Source organism: Vidua chalybeata, chromosome 3 (assembly GCF_026979565.1).
Source record: "Vidua chalybeata isolate OUT-0048 chromosome 3, bVidCha1 merged haplotype, whole genome shotgun sequence".
Classification (NCBI taxonomy): domain Eukaryota; kingdom Metazoa; phylum Chordata; class Aves; order Passeriformes; family Viduidae; genus Vidua; species Vidua chalybeata.
In genome coordinates this window covers 67,634,917-67,657,061 of record NC_071532.1, presented here as the reverse complement: position 1 = coordinate 67,657,061, position 22,145 = coordinate 67,634,917, and the positions used below count along the sequence as shown (strand labels likewise).

The window sequence follows — 22,145 nt, the reverse complement described above, 5'->3', positions numbered from 1 at the left end:
TGTCAGCTTTTCCTTTTCTCACCTTTGGCAGAAAGGGAATAAGTAGAGCAGCTTATCTTTTATGTTTAAATGTCATTTCAGATGAAGAATTTCATCAGATTCTGTTCCTAAATGTGTCTTACAAAGCAAAGGAAAAAACAAAGCAAGCATCTAACTTCTTTAAGTTAGAAGTTTTCCTTTAAAACTAGAATAAACCTCTTTGGTTTTTTTCTTTCTTACAAAATTGGTTACATTGGACAAATTAATGTTAGATTTAATAGGCTTTCTGTGACATATAAAAAAAAAAAACCCAACAGATTTTATGCTTAAGAAAATTGCTTTTACTCAGCTAGTCCTATTTTCCTCTTGGAAAATAAGTTTCTTCTTCTTAAAATCAGTTTCTTCTCTTTGGTCTTTTACATCTCTGAACTTTCACTTATTTTTACTTGTTTACTTTTCTTGTTCAAAACTACTTATGAACATGGAGACTGCAGGACTGTGTAAATGATTTCTACATCTTCTAGTGCCCATTTTGGCATATTTGGTATTACCAAGCATGTTCCAAAAAGCAATAGTGTAAAAAATCTCTTGTGGGTAATTTTCTGGTCTTTGGGGATGATTAAAAATAAAAACAAAACCAAAACCCAAAAAAATCACTGCAAAAACCACAAACAAAAAACGCTGTTCAAGTAGAGAGACTATAAAAAAATCCAAATCCATCAAGCCAGCCTGGTGATATCTAGATCTATATATCTAGATCTATCTATTTTTTTTTTTTTTTAACCATGACTTGAAAAGTTGGGATTACTGACACTGATAGTTCACCCTGTTGTGGTCGATGGTCAATTCCTTTAGTTCTTCAGGCTGAAGTGGCTGATAAATCATTCTTCCAGTCTGCCCTGTTCATTGCTGCTGAAGCTGCTCCCTCTCGTGGGAGTGTTTGCTGTTGTGTTTGGCACTGCAGCTGGCTTCTGCCCGCTTCCTCCTTGCCCTTGGACACCATGGATGTTGGGATGAGACCTTCGGAAGGGCCCCTCCTACTTGCACTGTCTTGGCTCCAGCTCTCTGCTTCTTGCTCCTGCCCTGAGCTATGTTGCAGGCTTGGTAGACCGTGTGGCTTCTGTGTTACTTTGAATCTATCATTAGTAAACTAAGAGTGGGTGGAAAGAATGTTTCTAAGTTATCTTTTTTTTTCTTCTTAATTAGACAGAGCTTTCTTGTTTTCCTGATTAAAGTTAATTAGTTGTGGATAAAGCAGCAACACATTTCAGATTGTTTTTATTGTGTTGCACTAAATACTGCATTTTAAAATCTGTAAAAGCAGAGTAAGTCACGTGACCATTTGTAACTGAGTTTAAGTGATTGACAGATTACTTCTACTTGACTCAGGTTTTCCAAGGTCTATCTTTTTAATTCTAAAGCAAATTTATTTTCTCTTTTTAAACAGATGAATCATGTAAAAGAGAGATTTGGTGACAGCGTGCCAGAAGAAGTGCTTCTGCTGTGTCTGGGCATTACTTCAGGAGTTGGCAGATTGGTCTTTGGCAGAGTGGCAGATTATATTCCTGGTGCAAAAAAAATATATCTACAGGTATGTGTTTATTGTTTATTTATTCCTTCTGAACTGTGGATTCCAAAGGATTTGGTTTCGGGTACTATTAATAAGTAAGCAGAATTAACTGATTGGAGATTCAAATTTGAGAAGTTTCAAAACTCTAGGAAACTCAGTGTATGGCTTTTGATACTAGGAACCTTTGGTGCAAAGCTTATGAATCTTTCATTTTTGTTTTTCATGCTAAGGAAATATCTATTTCCTGCTGGCTGTTTTCAGCTGGGAATGAAAGAAATTACTGTTTATTAGCATGTGAGTGAGAGTCTTCAGGGATTCTGTAGATTCTGCTTTCTCTGTTTTATCCCTGATTATGATTTTATAATGGCTTTCCCCAGATAGGGGAAAAAATTAAGCCGTGTTTCTCTAGTGAGGATTTTGGTTCTCTTGATCTTTGACAGGCACCAATTTGGTGTCAAATATGTTCTGTGCATAGTACACAGGGGTATGGCCATGGTGATACAAGAGGTGCTTAGTTGAGGAGATTTTGCAGGAGGAGTCCAGGCTTCCAGAAATGCTGAAGCTTGGAGAGGAAGGAGGATATACACTTCTTTCCCTCCACGCTTTTTTTTTTTTTTTTTTTTTTTTTTTTTTTTTTTGAGAAACTAGCAGTGTTAGTGTGGGATTTTGGAAAAGCTTTAATTCACTTTCATATTGGCAGCTTCGAGGAGTTCTTCATTAGGTCTCTTAAAATGAATAGCAAGGGAGGCATCTAGTGGGGATTGTCTGCACTGCATTATGGAAATCAAAAATTCTTAGGAAAGAATTACTGTTCTGCTGGAGTATTTGTTGTCATGGATACATTTAGACTCCTTGATGTTTTATTGCAGTTAGGTGAAACATTGGTTTCCTGTGCTTACATATGGATGGTGCACAGGCAAAACTGTTACTGCTTTTATTTTCTTTTTAATTCTGCTTCATTTTGCTGAAAGACAGTTTTATTCCTTTAAGTTGAAACAAATAAATAATCTAAGATTATATTACAAAATCTTTGTAAGTATGCATGACTGTAGCAGTATATCAGGATACTTTTTTTTAATGGAAAAATTAAATGTTTTCACTTCTGTTGAATATAAGCACCCTGAAATAACCACTCATAATATTGGTATTTTTACTTACAACAGTGAGGAATCTAATTACAATAGTCCAACTATCTTAAACTTTTAATACTTCTGTGACTTATTTCTCAAAAAAATATTAGTGCATGAGAAATGACCATACACAATCACTGTAGGTTAGTGGATTATAATTACATTTTCAAAGCTTGCAAAATGGGTAGTGGAATTTCTTTGCCTGTCATGAGTTATGTTTGTTTTATTTTAATATGTAACTTCTGAAGGTGGTAATCCATGGACTGATTATTTTAAAGTAAATACAGGCAGACAATCTAATTCACTGCAAATGCAAGGAGGTTCATCTGGTCCCTTACAATTTGCGAATTTGATGCAATGCATTTTTATATTTTTTTCCTTGTTCATATTTAGGTGGCCTCATTCTTTTTTATTGGGCTGATGTCTATGATGATTCCACTGTGCAATGTCTTTGGAGCTCTCGTTGCTGTCTGTCTCTTCATGGGCCTGTTTGATGGGTGCTTCATTTGCATTATGGCTCCTATTGCCTTCGAGCTCGTTGGGGCTCAGGATGTCTCCCAGGCCATCGGATTTCTGCTTGGACTCATGTCAGTGCCTATGACAGTTGGTCCACCCATTGCAGGTGAGTGTAGGCAGGTTTGTAGCTGTAAATGTGTTTCTGTGTTTGCATACCTTTTTGGCTGTGTTTCCCATTCCTGCACCACGTGCACAGCTTTGACACTGGAGATTTTCTCTGTGCATGATTGAGAAGATAAAGGAAATTTACCTGCTGCTCATGGATTATTAATTTACTGCACTCTTCAAAGTTTGCTCAGTCTTCTTCATTGTTATACAGGCGTAAAACATTCCTCAAAAGATAGATAGGTTTCCAGTTGGATTTAGGACCTGACATTTTCCAGTTTGTACATGTGACAGCCTATTGGTTGCTTGTATTACAGAGGGCCTCCAAATTAAAACCTGAAAATTAACTCCATTCCAAGATTTGCTCATGTTAAAACCATTGTGAGGATAAAGGCTCCAGTCACTTTAATTGGTCTTCATAAGTAAGAATGCTGGCTTTATTCATCCTTTGGTGGGAGACTGACAAGGTACAGGTTTTGAAGATGAAAACTTGGAAGTTCTTGGGAGGTGGAAATAGCTAAAGCTGTAATCCTCACCACTGATGATTTTCAGTGGTAATTCACCCTGAGGTTTGCTGAGCGAAGGGTACTTCATAAGATGTAATTGAACTATGTAGCATTATAGAAGACAAAATGTTAATGCTAGAACAGCACAGACTTGGTGCTTCCTACTATCACAGCTATTAATATTTAAGTAGAATTTGACTAATGGGAGGAATTTGGAGAGAGCAATTAGACTGAATTATTGGGAAACATGCTTCTTAATAAGAGGCCATGAGGAATGCAATATATGGAATATATCTAGAATTAGAAAAATGGGCATATTGATCAAAGGTAGCTGTTATCAAAAGGAAGGAGCATTTCTCTAAGTCATGGCAAGATACAGGTGCTGGAGAAGCTCAAATGAGCAACTTTCAAGTAGGAAAGATGGTGCATGTTTTTAGTAGATGTTAATGAAGCAATTTTTAATTGGTTGAGGGGTGACATACTGAGCTCTTCATTACTGCTCCAAGTCAACTCTGGAATACCTTTCTACCTCCATCTACACCTCTGTTTGGCCATCAGGTTGTCAGGTTCTGTGACATCAGGTTGTCAGGTTGGGTTTCTGAACCTGAAGCCATGACCTATTTTCTGTAGATTCCTGAGGCCCCTTTATTTATGAGTGGTCACTTTCTGCCTTCCCAGGTTTGCTGCGGGATAAGCTTGGCACCTACGATGTGGCATTTTACCTGGCTGGAGTCCCTCCCCTCATTGGAGGAGCTATTTTGTGTTTCATCCCCTGGGTCCACGAACGGCAGAAGTTGAAAGAGAGAGCAAAACCTGTTGATGGAGAAACTACTGAGAAAATGCTGGAAAATGAAAGCACTTTGGTGTCAGACACGACAGAAAAGCCAGTCAAAGAACTGGATTCTGGCTTTTGATGCTTTTTTCTTTTCCCTATACCATCCTGACCTCCTCCTACTGAAACAAGTTTTCTACTTTTTGGCTGAAGATACTATACAATACTGAAGTCTTGAACTATTGCTCGAATTGCAAAACTGCTACAAGAACCTTTTATACCATTGAACTTTTTGGACAGGTCTTTGAATTTGATTTCAAGCCACATTTTCAAGGTATTCGAAGTTTTGTAGCTTTAGTGTGTATGTGTGTAGTGATTCTGTGTGTGAAGAGAATATTTTTCTAATCCATCAGAACTGATTTCTGGAAATGTGAAAGCTGTTTTTCCTTCACTGACCCAGGATTCCTCAATGATGTCTATGATCCATCCTCTGCAGACATGCCCCTGGCTGTTTATACTGGATGATGTAGTAGCTCTTATGACTGATCTGTTTTTTTGAAGTTTATCATACTGTTTACAGTCTTCTGTAATAATTCTCTATCATGAAATATGCATCTTTTTGCTGAAATTGTTTCATTAGAAAGCTAAATTATTATACAACTGTTGAAACACTCACTTGTGTTTGCATTCACCTTTCACAGTAGCCCAAAGAACATTAAGGATGGCATTTTTTATGGGCTCAGGTTTTGATTATGTTCAAACCAAGCTAAGTGCAAGCACGTTCAGAAGTTAAGCTGCTGAGTAATAGATTTTTTTTTATTATTATTATTATTTGGTGAAGGCAATACCCTTAATATGTATGTTCATAAATCTTTTTTCAGCCAAACCTCAGAGTAGTAGATAGTTTTGAAACTGTAGTGACTAATTCTTTGGAGCAATATTATGAATTAGACTAAATTTCAAATTATTTGTTATATTTGTTAGGATTTCTTTTTTTTGTTCGTAAAACCAAGACAGCTTTAAAGGATACTTTCTAAGTGCAATACCAAGTTGTTTTTAATGTGGAAATATACATGAGCTATTAAAACAGCATTCAGCAATTAGATTTTTGCACTAAGTGAACATGCAGGTTTATTACAGGTCTTTATAGCTGTGCTCAATTGCCTGTAGATTATATGGCTCCATATTTTTTTCAAATATAAAGAAATGTCTTTGCATGTCCTATTTCTTGCTTAACACCCTAAACAAACGGTCCCATTGCTTATGTATTCTTAGGTATTATACACTGCATGTCAAGCAAGTAACCTCTTTTTCTGAAAAATGTTTAAAAGCATAATACTTTGAGATGAAAACACTGCTTTTGAGTTTATCATAAAACACTTCTAAGCACACCGCTTATCTATGGATATGGTTCAGCAATCACTGGAATACTTGATCATTTTTTATTTCAGGTCCATTTAATACCAATAATTTTTGTTGCCTCACTTAAAACTATCATAACAAAGAGTAAACTAAATGTGATCTGGACAAAATGCATATTTAAGTGCTTTTTTAATTAATAACTGTTCTTTACATAAACCATGGAGGCATACTGTTTGTTTTTTTAAATTTTTTATAATAGCCTTTAATATCTTTTTTTTCATTCTGGAAAAACAGTGTTGTAGTAAATTGCTCAGAAGACCCATATAAAACAGCAATACTATTGCATTTAATGTTTACATCTAGCAACTGACAGAAGTTCTTTAAATATAATAATGCAAAGCATTCTAATTATTGTAGACCAAAGCTCAGGCTTTTTTTATATTGCAGAATCTCAACCCCTACTTTGCATGAGTAAGGTCTAAAAGAATTGAATATTAAAATGTTAGAGAGACACATGGGGAGGGACTTGGAGGTGGGAGGGGAAAAAAGCCAATCTGGAAAACCGAGGTCCCTTCAGGTTCACTGGGACTTGTGCTTTGACGCATTTTAAGTACTTCTAAAAATGTCATTTGAAATATGCATAGTAGTGTTAATTAAAATTACTGCCTTCATTACTAAGGTGATGCTGACAGCCAATGCTGCTCTTGTCTGGAGTGTTTCTGCAGAATGTGATATTCAGTATTATTTTCCATTTGGGCAAAGCAGAATGTGGTGTTGGCTAAGTGTGTTAGAAGACTCTCATTTCCTGTTGTTCTGTTATGAACAACTAGTGTTCATCATAGATCTTGCATTTCATGTGTTTTTAGCCCTGAGTTTTATACCAAAAACAAAGCTGCTGCTTTTTTTTTTTTTTTTTTTTTTTTTTTTGGTCACTGGTGCAATTTGAAAGGATTATGACCAGGTATCTTGGTGTAATTATGGCATCTTCCAACTTGCTGCTCTGCGTCTCTAAATTATCTGGGAGAGTATATGAAATAATTGTTGTAAAGATTTATGAATTACATGGAAATGGTATATCAATAGTATGGATTAATTATTGCCATGCTGTTAAAAAAAAAAATCCAAACTCTCATATTTGCATGAAATTTATAAAAATCCCCAAACCAACAAACCAAAAAACCGCAAAAATTGTGACCTCTGTGAGGAGGGTGCAATGACTAATTGCTTAGCACTTGATTCCTATGGTAGAACCAGCGAGTGAGTGGGATGTGGGATGTGAGGGAAGCAGAATTTAAGGGGAAGGAAGCTCTCTGCTGGTGTGATGGCGTTGGAATAACAAATCCATTTCTGATGCAGTGCTTGTTTTGCAGCAATGCTAAAATTGGAAAGGCTTTTCAGAGAAGATAAAGTAAATTACTGTTTAAGAACTCTATTAGCATCTTTTCTGTTAGTTTGTATCTATGGGGGAAATGTCCAGTAGCATAAGCTCTTTTTTGGACAAAAGCATGAAGTGTTGATGTCCTAAAGCTAGGTAAGATGAAAAACAAGCTCAGATTGTTTCTGCTGAGGCTGACCAACCACTGAGAAACTTATTGAGAGAGATATTAGATTCTGTATGCCCTGATGTTTTAAAAATGAGGTTAGATGACTTGCTTAAAAAAAAAAAACCAAAAACCCAACAAATAAATCCCCAAACAAACTAAGACATGAAAAACTCTACACAAATAGCAACTATTTAGTAAATTTATTTTAAAAAATACTTAATATTGTAAACGTGGAGAAAAGGACTGAATATTCAATTTTATTTTAACTGAATAAATGCAAATAAGATTTTGTAGCAATTTAATTTTAGGTGTGAAAATCTGTTCATGGGAGGAAACCTGCTGAAATCTTTTGATGACCCAAATCATGCAAGCCTTAATCTGGCAGGGGTTGATTCTAAAATTAAAATAGTAGCTTAATTCAAGAAGACCCTTAAATCACTCCGATATATCCCTCTCTTGAGAACAGTTCATAGAGTACTTTCTATAGACATTATTCTTGTATCCTATAAACAAAGTAATCATCTTTTCATTGAATGTTCTCAGGGTACATCTTCAGAAGAAAATGAGTAGAAACAGGTTCACTTAAAATGGCAGTGTGAAATTTCCAGTCCTATGTGATGTTGTCATTTAATACACCAGATTTGAAACCAGTGCTAATTCTGAGGAAGATATTGTTGGTTTCATACATTTTAGTAGGTATAAGATCCTTTTAATCTTAAGAAAACTGTTCAGCAAAGAGTCTGAAATAATGGAAACCCTTTGGATTCTTAATTACATCTCAGCTATGCAACAGGATCCAATGTGTAACTAGTAAAGTATTGTTGGATTTGTCCTGGCTACTTTTGAAGACCTGTACAAATCTCAGACCCAGATTTCAAATTATAACTTAGTTAGAATTTCTTGCATCCAGGTCTTTGTCTGTTCAGACTTAGCATTTAAATTATTTTTCTAATTTTATTTCCAGTGACAATTTATTGTCCCTGAAAATTGCCCCCATGAGTCAAAGATGCTGTAGCTGTTCTGTGGCCTTTCTTCAGGGTGTATTTGGCATCAGATGAGGTAGACAACTGACACTGTTCTCCTTTGGCCCTTCATGCACTATGTGTGGGCACATACCTTCCCCCTTCCCTGGATGAAACCTTTGAGCAGGCTCAGCCTGGCAGAGCAGGCAGGTTTTGGAGCAGTGGGAGCTGTGAGGTTGCATCACTCCTGCGAGGCAGCTCTTGCATGTACCAGATGAATGCTTTGGGCTCATGGTGTAAAAAAGGGACGCTGCCATTGTAAAGCAGAAGTGCCCTGCTCAGTTCCTTGCCTCGGGTAGTACATGCCAAAGGAACCCAAGGTGCTTTCTTGCAGCCCCAATGGGTCTGTGTCAGGTTGGGAATCAGTGCTACAGTCCTTCAGGCCATCCATTCGGGTTGGCTGACGCAGGGCTCTCCCTGTGCTGGCACAGGGCAGTTCCCGGCCTCGCTGCTTGCACAGGGGCTCAGCTGTGCCCTCTGAGCAGGGAGCAGGGGCAATGCCTGGTCTGGGGCCCAGATTCCCCTTTGGAGAGCTGGAAATGTTACAGAAGTCAGAAAGGACCCTCTGCTATTAAGAGAGTGTGTGTATCTATAAATACAATGTATTTTGACCAGGGCATGCACAAACAGTCTGCATCTCACTAGAGGAGGTATAGTTCTGAAATGTGAGAGATGGCTGAGGAAAAAGTGATCCCTTTCATTGCGTGCCTCCCTGTTGACAAGCACAGCACCAGCGGAGTTCCAGCCAGCCAGTGAGTTTCTAGTCATGTAAGCTTTGGCATATGTGCAGTATGCCTTCTAGTCTATATATATCTTGTGTCAACAGGTGTAATGTTTTGGAAGTGCATATGCTAAGAGTAGAGTGATGTTATACTAAAATGTTTGCTAATATTGACAACACTAACATGTTTAAGTATCTTTATAGACATCATATTTTGTATGTTGTTTTTGATATTAAAGGGTACACATTTTGCTAGCCTTAACTCCAGTCTTTCAAGTTCTGCTTTGTTAGAAGGGTAAGAAATGAATGTTTAATGTTTTTTGTGGTGCTAAAGTAACTGTGATCAGTCTCAAATTATTCAGAATAAAGATGGTAGTTCATAAGTGCCCCATTTGTTACTGCATGCATCATTTTTAGCCTTATTCTTGTGTAAAACTTGTCATTTTGAAATGTAATTTTGTTGTATTCTGATAATTATTGAATCTAGTGTGAAGACTTCTATACAAAAAGTCTTTACAACTTTTATTGCCACTGTGGTCTGACTGAAATGTCCCCATGTGCTCCTACATTAATATATGGTGCAACCCATTTCATTCTAATTGCACTGACAACCCATTGTAAGACTAATGATTTAAAAACCTAAGCTACTGAGGTGCTTGTTTCTGAAAAAAAAAATGTTCTCTATTTTCCATTCTGGGGCTTAATATCACACTTGCAGAAGCAGTTTTATTCACAAAAGGCAGAAGGAAAATTGAGGGAGGGAGGGAAACTGGTACAATAAGCTTGAGTGGTGTTTTAAAATAATTTTGATTTTGCTTCATGAACTGCCAGTGTAAGTCAGTGGGACCTTTAATCATTTACTGGCCTGCTACCAATTTCCCTTTGACTTACCTTGACTATCCTTACCTTCCCTTGACTTACACTTCAAGAAGCATGAAGTGTTTCCTCATTGGCAGCTTCAGTAAGTCCCAGAAATTCTTTCACCTTTCCTTTGTAGTAGGGCCAAATATTTATTTTCTTTGATAAATATATCTGATGATACGGGTGAAATACTCCCTTTTCACATGGGGTTATTCCCTAGACTGCTTGTAGCTCAAATTAAAATTTGAAAAAGATGCCCAAAACCTTTATAAAGTGCCTGGGTGCTGTTGCCATTTCTATACTCTCAATGTACAAAGCTTCTTTGTAAGTGTGTAAAACAACAGTGAGGAGAAGCCTGGGCATTTCAAACAAGGCAAAATACTACAAAATGTAGAAATGTGGTTTGACTCATGTGTGACTACTATTACAGTTGAAATTATTTTATAAAGTGCCTGGGTGCTGTTGCCATTTCTATACTCTCAATGTACAAAGCTTCTTTGTAAGTGTGTAAAACAACAGTGAGGAGAAGCCTGGGCATTTCAAACAAGGCAAAATACTACAAAATGTAGAAATGTGGTTTGACTCATGTGTGACTACTATTACAGTTGAAATTATTTTGTCTGGAATTGTCTCTACTGCTGTACTGCTGGACATATGAACAGAAGCTTAGCAGTTTTCTGCAGATACCTCATGGTACAGACTCTGCACTCCTCCAAAGGTAGGAACATGGGATCGATCAGGTTTAAATTTTTTTTTTTTTTTTTTTTTTAAATGCCTTAATACACCCAGGCTATCCTGAACAGGAAGGGACTTGCAACATGCTTGCCAGTGCCAGGAGAAACGGGAATGCGTTGTTCACTGTCCATGACTGCTATATCCCAGTATCTTCTTGTTAGGAACAACTCGCAAAACAAAGCAGCGTGGTTTGGAATTATCTTTTGTTTGTTAAATTTACCAAGTACGGTGAAACAGAGCCTTTATTACAGGGAGCAGCAGCTCAGTGCCAAACAGGGAGCACGCACCGAGACCTGTTGCACAGTCTGTGAGCTGCTCCACGTGAGTGGTAGGAATTTATGTAGTTTTAATGCTTAAAACTTTTAATACCAGGCCTGTGTTAATACTAGCAGACCCAGCAGTTCTCTCTCTTGAGAAGCTTTATCACCGTGCCATAACACAGTCCTTGTGGAAGGCAAAGAGCGTTTATGATCGGTTGACTGAAAGGTCGAGTGTAGTTTGAGTGATAACACAGATTAAAAATAAACGCTGGTTTATCAGGGCACTTCCTCGGGCACTGTGGCACAAACTTCGCAGCTGACTGCGGAGTGTCAGCTGCCCCGGGAATGTCGCTCCCCAGCGGCGAGCCCCGCTCCCAGGAGGAGCCCCCGGCGGAGGAGGAAGCGGTGGTGTCGCCCCCCGGCTCGGAGCCCGCTCCTCTTCCCGCTCCTCTTCCCGCTCCTCCTCCCGGCGCCGTGCGCGGGGCGGGGCCGGCGGGGCCGCGCTCCTCGGGCTCGGAGCGGCCCTCGGAGCCGGCGGCGGGAGCTATGGCCGAGGCCGATCGGGAGCTGCGCGTCCCCTTCATCGAGGCGGAGGAGACGGAGACTGAGGCGGAGGCGGCCGGCGGCGGATGGCGCTGCGCGGACGGGGCCGCGCTGCGCTGGTGCATCTCCGGGACGCTCTGCGCCTCCTTCCTGGGGCTGGTGAGTGAATGAGCGAGCGAGGGCGGCCCCGGGGCCGGTGCGGACGCTTCCGCGGGACGGGCGAGGTGACCCCGCACTCTCCCCTGCAGGGGTTGAGCATCGCGGTGCTGGGTCCCACCTTCCCCACCCTGGCCGCCAATGTCGGCAAGAACGTCAGCGACATCTACTACATCTTCGTGGGCCGGTCCCTGGGCTCTTTGGGCGGGTCGGTGGTCGGCGGGGTGCTCTTCGACTGCATGAACGCCACTCTGCTGCTCGGTGAGTGCTGCCCCGCCGGATGGCGGCGTCGCCCTCTCGGACACTGTCCGGGGCAACTTGTGCTTCTCCGCAGCGAGCGCAGTCCCAGAGGGAGATGCGTCGCCTTTCCGGAGCCGTGCCGAGCCCCGGGAACGGGAGGGTCCGTGGGATGTGGTGCTGTTCCCCCAGGTGCCCGCGGTGGTGGTGCCGCTCGCTGTCGCTATGTTCCGCCCTGCCTGGTTGCTGACACCGCGTGTGCCGGGCACTGCTGCTCTGCAGCATCGCTGCCGAGAGCCTGGGCCCGCCGGGCACGTCCGCAGCGGGAACTGGGATTGAACGGACAAAATCCGTATGGATTGACCAATGGTTTGCACTGAAAAGAACAACTGCGTATTTTTTTAGTTTGCATCAAGTAATGTGCACAGTGTAGGTGCTCTTGGAGCATGACAGGCTTCTGTAGCGACCCTGTACAACACGTGGAACGGGAAGCTGTGTTTTGGCTGCCGTGTGTGCAGCAGAAACCTCCAGCAGCCTCGCTGAGGCACATTTCTATGGGGGGATCTTCCCCTTCCCTTACTTAACACGATCATCTTCGTGTACTGGACAAAAGCCTGTGCCTTTTGACTGGAGGGCTGTAGCCAAATTTTAACTTACTTACAGTGGGAAACATTAATTACTGTCTGTAATGGTGGAAACATTTAAACTGTAGGAACCACAGCTGATGATTTTTACAGTTTTCTGGATTTGTGGAAACTTGCTCCTGTAGGAGCGCAGGACCAGCTTTGTCCAGGCAGAGCGAGGCTGCTCAGCCATCAGGGATCCAGGAGCCACAGTCAACATCCAGAAAGGAGGGGCTCCTTTTAGAGTTGTGTCAGTGTCTCATTCCCGCAGGGATTCTCAGAGCACACCAAAAATAGTGGAAGCCCTGTCTTTTTTACTTTCAAGTGCCTTTGTGCTCTAAATTAGGGATTAAAATGTGTACCAGGGCTCACTCTTCTTCTCCTTAGTTCAGGGAACTGTGCCTCCCCTAAGGACCGTGCTGTAATCATATGGTCACTCAGATATGATCCCTTTTTCCATTGCTAGTGCAGTTGTGGAGTGGGTTTCCTTTAACCTCCTCCTTGTGCACCTGACCAAGTCAGACTTTGCCTTCTGTAATGGAATCAGTGCACACACCTGTAGAAATGTATGTTAACTTGAAATAGTGTAGTATTTCCTTCTTTTCTTGAGGACAGTTGTCTTTTAACAATGCTTGGGAAATGATGGCTCTCCTAATCCTTTCCAGTTTGGTAGTGCTTATGGCAAGACCACAATTTGAACTACTGAACCTGTTCTCATTTTTATCATCTGAGCGCTGCCTGTAAGAGATTTTGGCTTGTGTAGTTTTGCCTCCCATCTTTCAACTGCTGGAACTCTGCTACAAAGAAGAATTCTATATAGAGGAAAAAGTGAAAACATCATTGTGTTTGTCAAGGAAATTTTTAAGTGCATATGCATGTCAGGCATAGAGTTGAAGTGGAACTGAGCCCTTGCTGAGAAGTTACTTTTCAGGTTTGAGAGTGGCACCTGAGGAGCTGCACTTAGTATTCCCAATCTCTAGTGTTTTCTTCATGCACACCACCTTCAAAAATGTTTTGGGACACGTATTCCAAGTATCTTGCTAGGTCTTTAGGGTTGCTGTTTTTTTGTTTTTTTTTTTGGCATCAACCTAAATTCTTAAATACATCAGGCCCCGTTGATATTTTAAGTATCTGCTGCATCTATGATTATTTATTGATTTAAAAAATGATAGAGACAGCTGAACTGGTACAAACTTTCTAAGAACCTAATACTGTCTGTTCAAGATATTAATTGCAGGTTGTTTTACTATGGAGGCAATTATAAGCATAGAATTGAACTGCTGAACTTCCTCCCAAATGGTAATAAAAGAAATTTCCATCTGCTAAAAATATGTTTTGAAATGGTGTGTTGTAAGTGTAGCCAATAATGGCAAAATGAATACAGTTAATGACTTGCTGCTAAATTTATTTATGAGAAGTTTTGTAGTTCTGTTTAAAACTCCAGAAATCCCTTGGAATACATCCCTCATGTGAGAACAAAATATAAATATAAGTCAGCATCTTTGTATGAAGATCACTTGCTGGACAAGGTACAATTACTTTATAGGATTTTTAAGAGCTTAGTTATTTGGGTTCTTTTAAAAATCGAGCCAAATTAAATGTTGTGCAGTTCTCAGAGGACAGGCTTGACATTGTTCAAACCCATGTTTTGCTGGTTTCACTCTGAAGTCACATTTCTAAATCAGAAGTTTGCAGAAGACTTCTTAGTGTCCTAGCAGGAAGACACTTCTTAGTGTCTCTTTGCTTTAGCCAAAGAAGTTTGTCATGCAGGGTTTATGTCCTGATTAAATTCCTTTTTTTTTTTCCCAACTAAAAAATTATCTGTTGAACTTTCTAGCTGCTACTGCTAACCATGGATTGAGGTATTTACATTGCATCACTTATTAGGATTATCTGTAACTTTAATAACCATGAATTTATTTGTATTTCTTGTTCTTCTGTGTTATTTAAATGGAAACTGTAGTATGTGAGTTTTTTGTTTTGTTTTTTTAACCTTTCCAGCCTTATCCATGCTTGGAACAACGGCTGGTCTTTATGCGATACCCTGGTGTAAGGAATCCCTGCTATTAACAGTCTTGATGTCAGTTATTGGAGGTTCCATAGGAATTCTGGACACAGGTAGGGGACCCTGTGCTCTGACAGTTCTTTCAGCAAAATAATTGGAAACTTCAAGCATACCAAAACAGTTGCTGCTTTTTCTTGTGATACATCTTGAATTAAGAGGGGAGCTATTTTACCTGGCTGTGGTTCTTGGATTAATCTGGTCCTGAGGCTTGTGTTTGTGTGTGCTCTTTGCGTGTGTGTGACAGGCCTTCCTTTAGGGGTTGGGGAATAGGGTATCTCTTGCTTCCTGGAGAAGATCAATTTGCATTTCAGTGGGCCATTACAGGCATAAAGGAAGTGCCCTGTGCTCTTTAAGCAATGTTTTCTTTAAATTGCTCGTTGACAGGAAGCTGGTCAGGATATAGTTCATTAGCATTAGCTGGGCCTAAGCTAGTCCTGAGCAAAGCCTTGGTGTTTGAGATTCTTACACTGCTGTTGGCAGAGTTGCCCACCTGCAGCTGGCTCAGCAGTAGCTGGGAGTTCACAGCACCATGGTGCCCATCTCCCTGAATTAAGGGATGTTTTCCACCTTTGGCCAGCCATGCTTAGGTGGCTGGGAATACAAATTTGTTCTGTCTCCTGGATTCTAAGTCTGTGGCATGTGCATACTGCAAATGGCCTGGCCAAAAATCCCCAAATCCAACACTTTTGCTGGAAAGCCGTTCAAACCCAATTTCTTAGCAGAGGTTTATAATTGGAGGAAGATGATCTCAGGGATATTTTCCAACCTAAATGATTCTATGATCCTGAGATGTGTTGGTGAAGTTGCAGAGCAAGTATAGGTGTGGTCAGAAAGGTCAATTATACCGGAGGTATGAAGAACGAGTCCCTGGGCATGGCTCAGACAGGGTGGGTTAGGGAGGGCTGGCTTTAGCGGGCAGTTTGCACCAGGAGGCAAGGCCACAGCAAAGGGTGCTTAGAGATGCCTAGGAAACGCTGGCATACTTGCTCGTGGAGATTAGGAAATGCCCAAAAGTACCTCAGTTAGCAGAGTGTTCTGGCATTGCTGTAGCATGTGGTGGTGAAGCAACACGAGGCAGCCACTCCTGGCACCTCTCCAGTGATGTCCCAGCAGCGTGTGCTGACTCTGCTGCCCTCCTGCAGGAGCCTGGGGACACTTACTGATCAGCAATGTACTACTGGAGCTGGTTGATCACCTTCAGGGCAGGGTTATTTCTGAGAAAGAGCTGGCTCATGTGTTAGCTTAGCCATCCAAACAGCTCTGGAAGCATCCCAGCCAGGGCCTGGCTAGGGTGGTTTGGCTGGTTGGCAACAAAGTGATGGCTGCACATGTGAAATGTCTGCCTTAATTCTGTGGGGTTTGAGGGAGCTCTGCTAAGATGTAAAAAGAGCAAGGCACAGGATCCTGTAGTGAAGAGATGGTTTTGCACGGCACAGGTTATGTTAAATAAATGGAGTACAGAGTTGTATTTGGTTCTTCTGGTAAGATTGTTATACATGGGACTTGGTTTAAAAATTCTTTGTATGGGAAAAATCTTGTCAGCCAATGGTAAAAATACCTTCAGTGGGTGTACTGCTTGGATCAGATCTCAGAGCCAGGGAGACTTCCCATGCTGAGCAGGAGTAGCAGAAGAAACTCACAGCAAGGCAGTAAAGCAAAGCTGAATTGATTTGGAAGAGTGCTGAGTGATAAGGGCTGCTGTACTGCAGCACAGGAATTTGATTACTGTTTGTTTTCCTGCATTCTTCTGAGGGACTACTTCAAAATACCTGAGATCTTATTTCCTACCATTATTGTTGATCTAATGGTGTTGTAGTTTGGTGTTTACAGGGGTATTGATATAAACACTTCTGTTTCTGAAAAGTCATTTGAACACAGTGGGGTGGGCCCAGCCCATCAGTAGCAAGTGAATTGTTATTTTTCCTGGGATGTTGTTAAATGAATTTTAAATGTTGTTTTTGTTCCTCTGATTCTTAGCATTGGGCATTGTTGCTTTTGATGCTTAGAAAAATTAGAAGCAATTAAATTTCCCTTTTAAAAAAGGCTGAAAAATGCTGCGAATTGTCAAGTAGGGTAATTAGAACCATAGAATCACAGGGTCCCTAAGTGGGAAAATACCCTTAAGGTCATCAGGTCCAACCCTTAACCCACCACTGCTGAGTCCAGCCCTAAATCATGTCCCTAAAGCCACATCCATGTGTCTTTTAAATACCTCCAGGGATGGTGACTTAACTGCTTCCCTAGGCATCCTGTTCTAATGCTTAACAACCCTTTCCCATGAAAAGGCTTTTCCTGACACCCCATCTAAACCTCCCCTGGCACAATTATGTCTGTCCATTGCTGCTGGATAAAGCCACTGTGTGATTCTTTGTTTTGACTGCTCTGAGTAATCACATGGATTTAAGGCAGAGTTTCAGTTAACTTCTGTTTTACACATTGTATTTGCTAAACCTGGCATCATTGTACATTGAATTAGTAATATAGGTTATGGTTTGTTTTGTTTTGTTGGCTTTTTTTCTTTTAAAGATGTCTGGTCTCGGACTAAAATGAATCTTTTTCTATCTGATCTGCAGGTGGCAATGTACTGGCACTGTATACCTGGGGATCAGAGGCTGGGCCACACTTGCAGGCTTTGCACTTCAGTTTTGCTGTTGGAGCATTTCTGGCTCCTATCGTGGCTCAAATGGACTTGAAGAGTTCTGAATCTGAAGGACTTGCAGGGGCTGAAAAGACAAACCAGTCTGTCCTCAAGTCTGTGCCAACAGCATCAGCTGCATCAACTACACCAGCACTGAATGACCATCACAATGAAGGCTTTTTGTGGTCCTATATTTTCATAGGGACCTATATTCTCTTCGTTTCCATCTTCTTTTTTGTTTTGTATTCAAAGAGCAGCTCAGCTAGAGACAAATCAAAGGCTTCCGTGCAGAAGGATAGGCTTGCCAAATACCACTGGCCTCTAGTTGGTCTCCTGTTTGTATTCTTCTTGTTCTATGTGGGAGCTGAGGTCACTTATGGCTCCTATGTATTTACTTATGCAATGGTCTTTGCTGAGATGACGGAAAGTCAAGCAGCTGCTTTGAATTCTGTCTTCTGGGGCGCGTTTGCCGTGTGCAGAGGAGTGGCGATATTCGGTGCTGCTTTACTGTCCCCTGCCACCATGATCGTGATGAGTCTCCTGTGCTCTGCTGCCTCCTCGACGGCCCTGGCCTTCTTTGCACATTACCAAGCCGCGCTGTGGGTGGGAACTGCTGTGTACGGAGCATCCATGGCCACCATCTTCCCCAGCGGCATTGCCTGGATAGAGCAGTACACGGTTGTGGAAGGAAAAACGGCTTCTCTGTTTGTGGTGGGCGCGGCGCTGGGCGAAATGTGCGTTCCTGTCGTGGTGGGCTATCTCCAAGGCAGGTACCACCACATTCCTGTCGTTATGTACACTGTCTTTGTCACTTCCATAGTGACAGTCCTGCTCTTCCCCGCCATGTACAAACTGGCCAACTGGCCCCAGCAGCGTGACTTGCAAGAAGTGAGTGACAGGGAGACCCGGAAAACTTTGTTGTCGAACTCGAGGCTTACTGAGGATGAGGAGGAGGAGGAGCATGTGAGAGAGTGGAACAATGCAGACTTTGAGGTAATAGAAATGAATGACAAGCTCAAAAACTCTCTGACAGACACCTCCTGTAGGATACCAGGGGATTCTCCAGCTGAAGTCTCTCTCCAGCCTCATCTGGAAGATGCATTGGGCAATCCTCCAGTGGTTGCTGATGGCTCCCCTGGGAAACAAAATGGGAATGTTGACTGGGAGAAGAGTGAATAGTCAAAGATGACTTTTTTTAAAATGGAAATGCAGTTGAATTGTAGCTGTTGTCAAGTGGTTCAGGAATCCTTTCATAGTGGTGCAGAGCTCAGCATGTTAATTTTCCCACTCCTTTCTCCTCTTTCATTTTCAGCCTGCAGGGATATGTCTTGCAGTAGAAGGTCCTCAGTGATGTGAAAAGGGCAACATGATAAATGTTTGGCTATGCCAAAACTGTTAAAATGTATGAGATGTTTTCTAAATATGAGGCATGCATCCAAGGAAGATATGCTGTAATAACTGGGAAAGAAGGGGACTACTCAGTTTTTTGAGGTGGGTGAAAGGTGCAGGTCTGAGATGCTTTGTCACAAAATGGTTTAATGAGAGAGGAGAGACATCTGTTACCAGTAATGCTGAATTTTACCTTGTGAAGGAGGAATGTTTCTACTGCGTTTGAAAGTTGTGTGTGATCAGTTCAGTTAAAATTTCTGGTGATGCCCAGCAGCAGTAAATTGAATAACCTTTTGCCAAACTATAGGAATTCTTGGTTCTGAGACAAAGACAAGAAAAAACTGGAAATTGTTTCTTATGAAACCATGCCTTTGGGTCATTTAAAAGCAGTTTATGAGAAAGGGCACAAAATGAGCTGTTGTTTATCTGCTCAAATGTGTAACTCCAACCTACTAAACAGTGGCAACAAATCTACATAATCTAAAGTATATCTGATTTAAATTATGGCACTGCCATTGAAATCAACAAATGTACACAGAAGAAGATAAAATTATCATGTAATTTGTGAATGGTTTGAGTTGGAAGGAACCTTTAAAGATCATCCAGTACCAATCTGCTGACATGGCAGGGAAACCTTCCACTGGACCAGGTTGCTCAGAACTCTATCCAGACTGGCCTTGAAAACTTCCAGGGATGGGGCATCCACAACTTCTCAGGGCAGCCTGTTTCAGTGCCTCACCACCCTCACAGGACAGATTTTTTCCCCTGGTATTGAAACAGAGTAAAAATTTAACAAGGTAGAAATCCATTTGGATTTAGGTGAAATGTGCTGCTTTGAGCTTGCTAACATAAGTAAAATATGCTGTTTAGTCTAGTAACTACAGCACTAGCAAAACTGCCCCAGCTAAAGAGAAAGAATGCAAATTTCCAAGCTAAAGAGATAAGAAAGATTCCTCAGACCTTGAAACAGACAGTGCAAAGTTCTCTCTGTACTTTCTGACAAAAACTAAGTACAAGTGTAACTAGCTGTAAGTGTAACGTGAAATTAAAAAAAAAAGAATGAATATGCATGAACCTATTGTGAAATTATATGAATATGTAAATTAACTAAAGTAATAAAAAAATATCAAGAGTTTTCAGGGGCGTGCATGCCCTTTGAAGGGAAATCCTGGCGTGCGCCCGGCGCTGTAACAAAAAAAAACATACCGTGCCCTACAAATCTATTAGAATTGTGGGGTCTTGATTTTTCACCACAATTCAGTATCTAATCTAAACCTACTCTCCTTCAGTTTGAAGCCATTCCCCCTTGTTCTATCACTACATGCTCTTGTAAAAAGTCCCACTCCACCTTTCTTGCTGGCTCCCTTCAGGTAAAAGAGATTACTTAATATATGGTATTTTAAGCCAGTTGTTTAAATTAAGGTTCTAGCAACTTCTCTGGTTTCCTGTGCCAAGACTTAAAAGGTTGATGTGTTACAATGAAGATTTGAGAAGGAGCATTATCAATGAGCCAATTCTTTCCGTGGCTACCTGCCCCATGCCAGTTGGATTGGTGACATTTGGGTTTTTTCTTTGGGGGATGACATGGAGATGGACTCTCCCTAGTGGAGAAGCAGTGGTTTGTATGTTCATTGCTGCTAAGCAGGAAGCCCTGAGCAGGTGCAGCCATGCCAGGAACCCCTCCCAGTAAGAGGGAAAAAAAAAAAAAAAAAGCAGCAAATGGCAAAATCTGTCTCTGAACAGTAATCTTGCCATTCGTCGGCTTGGAACTCCAGTTAAGTATTTTTTTAAGACTGTGTGATAAGAATGTACTCTTGTTTGGGGTTTTTAACTTTGCACTTTTATTAGTATTTTCCTTGCTAAGAGGTTTCATTTAATAACAAAAGGGCTCTAGGTGTAACATAGCACAGAATGTTAGACGTTCCCTGCATTTCCAGGTCTACTTTTGTTTCCTCTCTTGTCCTACAAGTATGCAAACTAGGCTTGAATGGCTTTTTCTTCTGAGAAGTTAATAAGAAGCCAGAATCAACTTGTAGTGAAAGTATTTTTGTTAATGTCTTGCCATGTTGCGGAGCCTCCCTCTCCTGCTGGTGGCACTTAAATGCCACTGTGTTTTTGATGGATTCCTTCTGTGGCATCTTTTTCCAGTGCAATGCATGAACCTGCACTTTAGAATGAAGCCTTGTTTCACTTGTGTCACAAGGGTTCTGTTTGCTTACAGGAATGGTAAATGCCAGGCCCAGTTCTGGCCTAGGTGACAGGAGTGAGCCCGTGTGGCCCTGTGTGCTCAGCTGGTTTGACATGGAAGCAAACAGTGTGGTAGGCAGAGAGAGGGGATGGAACGAGGGCAGCTGGAGCCTGAATTTCACTGTTCTTCCTCTTCCCATTTTTCCTCCTGCACGCTGCTCCATGTGTGTGGAAAGTAGGGGGTGTCAGCTGATGGTGAGGACAAATCCCACTGGTGGAGGGGGAAGGAGAAGGTGCAGGACACACAATGAAAGACATGGAAGCTGTTCTGTGGCAGCTCCCTCCTGGAGCTGCCATCCCCCTGGCTTCACCTGGGTTGACGTCGCTATAAAAAAGTTTCTCCATACCCAAGATCATGGTGCCAGAACAAAATTATTTAAAGAAAGATACTGGGCAACCAGGAAGATGCTCAAGTCACCCAATTCACATGCTAAGTTTTGATGAAACTCCAGATCGGAATGTCCTACATGTAAGACTGTTCTCAGGGATAGTTTACTTTGTATCGTTTGCATAATCAAGTACTAAAAAACCCCAGAAAATTAAATCAAAGCTGCATTGGGAAATATGCTGTAATCTCTTAGAAGCTTATCTACTGCATATATGCAGACACTTATTTGTGTTTCTGACCAGCGTCGTCCCAGCAAATGTAAAAATGTTGCACAAAACGAAGATTTATTTTTTTTTACTGCCTGTATTCCTGTGTGAATAACTTCATTTCATCCCCATTTCCTCCTTAAAAAGCAGGAGGTCTGCTTTTTACATTTCCTGTGTAGTAGGAATGGAGCAACAGGCTGGAATGCCAAGGTAAGAGCAGCCTTTTCCCACAAATAAAGGATCCAAAAAGCAGTAGCTGTATGACAGTGGAAGTTGAAGAATTATCTATGTAAAGTCACTTTCCAGTGATGTGTGGAGACCTGCCTAAATTTAGAGTCATCTTAATGAGGACTTGGAGCTTTCAGTTGCTTTAGTTCTGGTCTTAAACTTGAACAGAACTTAAACAGAAAGTGTTCTCCTTATCCCCTAACCAGCCTGCTTTTAATAGCAGGAGATATACCTTGACTGAAAATGAAATGCTTGAAGCAAATTGAGTTTAAAACAAGATCTAGTACATTTCCAAGGATGAGTCCAGCTCATACCAATTCTAGGTACCTTTGATGGCCAAGG

The 22,145-nt window shown here is 41.2% G+C and overlaps 2 protein-coding genes across 2 annotated transcripts in view; both read left to right on the top strand.

The window, feature by feature from the left end:
• SLC16A10 (solute carrier family 16 member 10) overlaps positions 1-9,815 on the top strand; it is a 65,883-nt gene extending 56,068 nt beyond the window's left edge. Inside the window, exons 4-6 of the mRNA XM_053938756.1 lie at positions 1,427-1,570; positions 3,073-3,301; positions 4,485-9,815. Coding sequence (XP_053794731.1) covers positions 1,427-1,570; positions 3,073-3,301; positions 4,485-4,720 — 609 coding nt within the window. The 3' untranslated portion in view covers positions 4,721-9,815. The remainder of the gene's footprint in view (positions 1-1,426; positions 1,571-3,072; positions 3,302-4,484) is intronic.
• Positions 9,816-11,428: 1,613 nt separating this feature from the next.
• Positions 11,429-20,434, top strand: MFSD4B (major facilitator superfamily domain containing 4B). The gene is made up of 4 exons (XM_053939627.1): positions 11,429-11,785; positions 11,875-12,043; positions 14,644-14,760; positions 17,281-20,434. The coding sequence occupies exons 1-4, from the start codon at positions 11,429-11,431 to the stop codon at positions 18,522-18,524; spliced, it is 1,887 nt and encodes a 628-aa protein (XP_053795602.1). The 3' UTR covers positions 18,525-20,434.
• The last annotated feature ends 1,711 nt before the right edge of the window (positions 20,435-22,145 follow it).

Bases quoted from the DNA above. Each gene is read 5' to 3' on its own strand.
- MFSD4B (XM_053939627.1), top strand. From the start codon at position 11,429: ATGTCGCTCCCCAGCGGCGAGCCCCGCTCCCAGGAGGAGCCCCCGGCG. The intron at 11,786-11,874 runs GTGAGTGAATGA...TCTCCCCTGCAG, and splicing joins GCGCCTCCTTCCTGGGGCTG to GGGTTGAGCATCGCGGTGCT. The intron at 12,044-14,643 runs GTGAGTGCTGCC...TAACCTTTCCAG, and splicing joins GAACGCCACTCTGCTGCTCG to CCTTATCCATGCTTGGAACA.